Source organism: Leptonychotes weddellii, chromosome 2, assembly GCF_054177405.1.
Source record: "Leptonychotes weddellii isolate Sample4059 chromosome 2, ASM5417740v2, whole genome shotgun sequence".
Lineage (NCBI taxonomy): Eukaryota > Metazoa > Chordata > Mammalia > Carnivora > Phocidae > Leptonychotes > Leptonychotes weddellii.
In genome coordinates this window covers 142,405,924-142,412,916 of record NC_138370.1, presented here as the reverse complement: position 1 = coordinate 142,412,916, position 6,993 = coordinate 142,405,924, and the positions used below count along the sequence as shown (strand labels likewise).

At 34.3% G+C, this 6,993-nt stretch overlaps 1 protein-coding gene across 5 annotated transcripts in view; it reads right to left on the bottom strand.

Moving 5' to 3' along the window:
* The window catches only part of NFXL1 (nuclear transcription factor, X-box binding like 1), a 78,052-nt gene that overhangs the window by 32,419 nt on the left and 38,640 nt on the right, over nucleotides 1–6,993 (bottom strand). For all 5 annotated transcript variants that reach the window (XM_031035554.2, XM_031035555.2, XM_081812419.1 and 2 more), the window contains exons 16-17: nucleotides 1,529–1,550; nucleotides 753–893 (exon numbers count right to left, since the gene is read on the bottom strand). In XM_031035554.2, coding sequence (XP_030891414.1) covers nucleotides 753–893; nucleotides 1,529–1,550 — 163 coding nt within the window. The remainder of the gene's footprint in view (nucleotides 1–752; nucleotides 894–1,528; nucleotides 1,551–6,993) is intronic.

Below are 6,993 nucleotides of genomic sequence, written 5' to 3'. Positions count from 1 at the left end.
AAAAAAAGAAAATGCTTTTAGTGAATTTCACACACACATGCCCTACATCTGTGATGCTATTTACTTTATTTCCAATGAACGATTGGGAATTTATTAAAATCGGAGGGAAAGACGAACCATGAGAGACTATGGACTCTGAGAAACAAACTGAGGGTTCTAGAGGGGAGGAAAGTGGGAGAATAGGTTAGCCTGGTGATGGGTATTAAAGAGGGCACGTACTGCATGGAGCACTGGGTGTTATACGAAAACAACGAATCATGGATCACTACATCAAAAACTAATGATGTATTGTATGGTGACTAACATAACATAATAAAATAAAATTTAAAAAAAAATTGTGAACATTGCCTATCACAGATGTTAGGTTTAAAAAAAATTGCTGAGAACAAATGTTGCAGACTAAAGCCAGAGATATAAATGAACAGAAGTGGAAGTGATATTATTAACTACTATCTAAATAGACACATAATTTCTGTACTTTAGCATAAAATCAAAGCCTATGTATTAACACAGTACAGTATGTTGAGAGAACATTAAAAGGCTTATTATCATGAGTTAGCACAAAGATAAAGAGAAATACACACCAAGCTGTTAAAGCTGGTTGTATTAAGAGAGGCAAGGAAGGAGAAGGGATGAGGGCAAGACGGAATAAAAAAGTTCTAACAAAATGTAAAAATATTTACGGCATAATTATTCAAAAAAATGTTCCAAGCATACTAGAAGCACATATACATTCAACCTAAGGATATTACCTTGTTTTTGCCAACGCAGGTATCAATTTCAGTTACTTTGTGGCATTCTTTCATACACGTGTGATTCTGACAACCTAAGGTTCGTCCACATACTCTCTTACAAGAGTAAGGTCCTATAGCATGGCATGGTAGTGGACTCACCTTAAAAAAAAAAAAAAGAAAAAAGAAAATCAGCAACACACACAAAACCTTCTGGACCCATGTTTCTGAAATGACTCTATTATCATTTGAGAACAAGTTTCATAAAGGTCTAACACATTTTCATTAATAATAGTTATATTCAAAATCAAAGTAACCTATCAAAAAATCCAAAAAATGAATGCCAATAAGCAAAACATTCTATTCCCAAAAGGGAAATTCAATACAACGATGCTATAGTGACCACATATACATTGGCTAATTCCCAAAAAGCACAGTATATTTTAAACATCAGCAGAGGGGCGCCTGGTTTGCTCAGTTGGTTGAGCATCCGACTCCTGATTTTGGCTCAGGTCATGATCTCAGGCTCTCGGGATCAAGCCCCATGTCAGGTTCCCTGATCAGTGGGGAGTCTGCTTCTCTCCCTCTCCCTCTGCCTCTGCCCCTTCCCACTGGCACACATGAGCTCTCTCTCTCCCACTCTAAAATAAAGTACATCTTTAAAAAAAATTTGCAGATAACTCTTGTACTTTTTAAAGCACTAAAAAAATAATAATTATACCTTGTCATTTCTAACAATCCTCAATAGAAGAGGCATAAATTATAAGCTTTACTTAAAATTTGTGCCTATAACTCACCTCATGCTTCCCAAGACATTCTCTGCAAGAAAAAATAAAATGAAAACGTTACAAATTCTTCAAAAAGATTATCTAAAGCAAAGGTGCTAAGTCTACTAGTTTTATTAAGAATAAAAAATAAACAGAAGTGAAGATAGAAAACTTGCAGGATACAAAGTTAACACACAAAAGCCAATTGCTCTTCTATATACCAGCAATGAACAATTGGAATTTGAAATTTAGAACATACCACCATTTATACTAGCACAAAAAATGAAATAAATACAAATCTAACAAAATATAGACATGATCTATATGAGCAAAATAACAAAACACTGATGAAAGAAATCAAAGACAATCTAAATAAATGATGAGATATCCCATGTTCACTGATAGGAAGGTGCAAATATTGTTAAAATGTTGCTTTTTTCCCAACTTGATCTAGATTCAACATAATTCTAATCAAAATCCCAGCAAGTTATTAATAGTGGACACCAGCAAACTGATTCTAAGGTCTGTATGGAAAAACAAAAAACCCAGGATAGCCAATACAATACTGAAGAACAACACAGTACTGACACTATCCAACTTAAAGACATATATAAAGCTACAGTGATTAAGACAGTAGGGTACTGTTAACAGAATGGAAAAGAACAGAAAGCCCAGAAACAGACCTACATAAATATAGTCGAATGATCTCTAACAAAGGAAAAAGGCAACCGAATAGAGAAGGGATAGTCTTTTCAACAAATGGTTGGTGCTGGAATTAAGACATCGACACAGAAAAAAAATCTCAACAGGCCTTACACCTTTCACAACAGGTAACTCAAAATGGATCACAGACCTAAATGTGGAGTGTGAAACTATAAACATAGGAGAAAATCCAGGTGACTTGGATTTAATGATGATTTTTTAGATTCAACACCAAAAGCATGATCTCCAAAAGAAAAACCAAAACATCTGCCTTGTGAAAAACACTTAAATGAAAGTGCTAAATGAAAACACATAAACGAAAAGCCACAGACTGGCAGAAAGTATCTGGAAAACATGTATCTGGTAAAGGACTTGTATCCAAAATGTAAACAAAATTCTTAAAACTCAGTAAGAAAGCAAACAACCCAATTAAAAAATGGTCAAGATTTGAAGAGAGGACACCTCACCTTCCAAAGAAGACATACAGGCAGCAAATAAACATATGAAAAGATGCTGAACATCACGTGTCCTTAGAAAACTGCCAATTACAATGAGATGCCACTGCACACCTATTAGAATGACTAAAACCCAAAACGTGGACAGGAGCATATGCTGACAAGAACACAGGGCCACAGGCACTTGCAGTGCTGATGAGAATGTAACATGGTACATTCCTCCCACCTTGCTGGATGGTTTGGCAGTGTCTTACAAAGAGAAACTAGGCTTACGATATGATCCAGCAAAATCTATACATCAATGCTTATAGCAGCTTTTTTCATAACTGTCAAAATTTGGAAGCAACCAAAATGTCCTTCAATAGGTGAATGGATAAACAAACTGTGGTACATTCATACAATGGAATATTATTCAGCAATAAAAAGAAATGAGCGACCAAGACACTAAAAGACACAGAGGAAACTTAAATGCATATTGCTACATGAAATATGCTGAAAAGCCTACAAACTGTATGATTCCAACTAGGTGACATTCTGGAAAAGGCAAAACCACAGAGACATTAAAAAGGGCAACGATTACCAGTGGCTTGAGGGAGAGAAGGTAAGAGATGAACAGTATAGCACTGGACACATTTAGGGCAGTGAAACTATTCTGTATGTTATTGTAATGGTGAATAGTGGATACATGAGATCATGCATTTATCAACACTCATAGAACCGTCCAACACAAAAAGTAAACCCTAATGTAAACTATGGACTTTAGTTTATAATATTGTTATTATTCAATATCAGTTCCTCGATTGTAAAAAAACTGTACCTCACTAATACAAAATATTAATAACAAGGGAAAGTATGTGTGGCAGGATCATATGGGAACTCTGTACTGTCTGTGTAATTTTTCTGTAAACCCGAAAACCACCTAAAAAAGATAAAGTCTATTTAAAAGAATTTAAAAATAAACATTCCACTTCCCTTTCCAGGGACTGGTTTAGAAATTGTCTTATGATCCTATTCTGGCCAATGAAATGTGGAAGGAGTTTTGCTATGGGGCTTCTGGAAAAGGCTTCTCACTCTTTAAAAAAAGATGATGATGGTAGAAGGCATAAACAGTTTCTGTTTTTCTTTTTGGAAACTTCCTATTTGGATGGGAGGTTGATCAGAAAACCAAACAGCCTGACGGCAAAGATGACACATTGAGGATAAAATAGACAGAATCTGGGCCTTTGATGATGTATCATTGCATTAACCAGCTTAACCAACCACGAAGCTGCTCTACCTCCAATCTAACCATGCAAGGCATAAACATTATTATGTCACTTTTTATTTAGGTTCTTTATAACTTGAAGCCAAAGGCACTGCAAATGATTTAACACGTATATTCAGAATTCTTTTACCACATAGCCAAATTATGATTAAAAGTCATGTAAAGGGACAAGAAGACATGAATATTCTACTCTAAGAAAGAAATCATAATACCTGGATAGTTCATGTGACAAGTAATAATTTTAACATATACTTTATAATAATTTTATTACACATCCACTGAAAAATCATTGTTATCAGAATTAGAAGGATCTTTATGGGTAGGTTTGTCTCCTTTTTAAAATGGAGATAAAACTCACATACCATAAAATTTATACTTTTAAATGTACAATTCAGTGGTTTTTAGTATATTCACAAGGTTATGGAACCCTCACCAGTATCGAGCATATTTTCATAATCAACAGAGAAACCCTGTAACTATTAGAAGTCACTCTATAGCCCCTGGCAACCACTAATCTACTTTCTATCTCTATGGATTTGCCTATTTTGAACATTTCATATAAATGGAATCAAACATTATGTGGCCGTTCATGTCTGGCTTCTTTCACTTAGAATACTGTTTTCAAGGTTCATCCATGTTATAGCAGGTATCAGTAATTCATGCATTTTTATAGCTGAATGATATTCCATTGCATGGATATACCACGTTTTGTTTATCCATTCATCAATCAATCGGTATTTGTTTCCACTTTCTGGCTATTCATAATAATGCTCCTATTATTGTAACATTCGTGTCCAAGTTTTTTTGTGAACACATATTTTCAATTCTCTCAGGTGTATACCTAAGAGTAAAACTGGTAAGTCCAAGTTTAGTTTCCTGAGAAACTACCAAACTGCTTTCCCAAGTAGTTGCACCATTTTACATTCCCATCAGCAATGTACGATGGTTCCAACTACTCCCTATCTTCACCAACACTTATATCTTCTTTATTTTAGCCTTCCTAGTGAGTGTAAAATGACACCTTAACATGGTTTTGACTTGCATTTCCCTAACAATTACTTGAGCATCTTTTCACATGTTTACTGGCCACTTGTAAGATCTCCAGAGGAACGTCTATTCAAAGATTTTGCCCATTTTTAAATTGGATTATTTGTCTTTTTGTTTCTCAGTTTAAGAATTCTTTATATATTCTAGATAATATTCTTACAGAATATATGATTTGCAAACTTTTTCTCCCATTCTGTGGGTTGTCTTTTCAATTTTTTTATTGTGTCCTTGAAGCACAATTAAGAAATTGTGCTTAATAATGTCCTGACTTTATTTTTTCTTTTGTTGCTTATGCTTTAGGTGTCCTATGTAACAAATCACTGCCTAACACAAGGACACAAAGGGTTACACCTATGTTTTCTTCTAAGAGTTTAATAGCTCTTACTTTTAGATCTTTGATCCATTTTGAGTTAATATTTATATATGTTGTGATGTAGAGGTCCAATTTCATTTTTTTTCCCCTGTGAATATCTATTCTCTCAGCACCATGTGTTGACATGAAACATTCTTCCTCCCACTGAACTGTTTTGACACTCTTATCAAAAATCAATTGACCATAAACATATGGGTTTCCTTCTGGCCTCTCAATTCTATTCCATTGATCAATGTGTGTCCCTACACCAATACCACAGATTCTTAACTGCTATAGTTTTATAAGTTTAAAATCAGGAAGTGTGAGTCCTCTAACTTTGTTTTCACTTTTAAGAAGATTTTGGCTATTCTGGGTCCTTCACATTTCCATATGAATTTTGGGGACAATTTCTGCATAAAAGCCTGCTGTGATTTTGACAGAGAGTATGTTAAATTTGTATATCATTTTGGGTAGTAGTGCCCTTAACATTAAGTCTTCCCATCCACAAACATGGGATGTCTTTCCATTTATTAAATCACTGTTATCAAAAACTAATTAGAAATAAATTCCTACATTTATGGCCAGACTCTCAATTCTATTCCCTTGATCCATATGTCTATCTATCTGCCAGTACCACAGCCTTTGGTCTTCTTTAATTTCTTTCAAAAATGTTTTATAGTTTTCAGTGTACAAAATCTTAGATTTTTTAAATTAAATTTGTTGAATAAACAAGTTGCTTTTTTAATGCTACTGGAAGTAGAACTGTTTTCTTAATTTCATTTTCAGATGGTTCATTGCTAGGGTATAGAATTGACTTTTGTATACTAATGTTTCTTATAGCCTTACCAAAGCCATTGACTTCCGTATACTACATGATTTTGTATATGAAAAATCCTATCATCTCTAACAGTCTGTGTAAGGATTTTTCATATACAAGGTCATATCATTTAAAAATACAAATAGTTTTACTTCTTTATTCCCAATGTGAATACATTCTTTCTTTTTCTAGTCTAATTGCTCTGGCTAGCACCTCTAATACAATGTAAACCTAAATAGAAAGGGCAAGGGCAGACATCCTACTCTTTTTTTTTTTTTTAGTATAATTAAATAAATAACTTTATTTATGATACTTCAGATTTTATAAATGCCAACCATACAGCAACGAAAGTCCCATAAATTCTAGCTGAGGCACAACCACCAATCAAGGCCCTTTGAAAAATCAAAGATAATAATAAAGTGTCAGGGGAGAGAAGTTTTGTTCTCCCAACAGAGAATTTAATAAATGAACTTCTCTAATCCTTTAAGGGTCACGTTGGGAAAACTTACTTTCTTTTAAGGGCATCCCCAATCAAGTAACTGATCGATCAACCCATATTTAGAAAAATAAACCCCATAGTTTAAAAAAAAAGGTATCAAATGCCTTTCATACCCAGGACATAATAAAACTTAGACACCAGAAGGAAAAACCTCTCAGTTTCTGTACCAGACCAGCGGTTAGCATAGCCATCAGCCTGTGTATTAAGTTCATCTGAATGTCATCATCTACACACTGTAATGCAGTTAAGAACTACATGCTAATATCCTTTTATTCCCTGTGGCACAGTCTGAAGCCAATACTGTAAGTACCAGAGTCAATTCCAATGGTGAAGAGCAACCTTCTTTCTTGGTGAGGAGT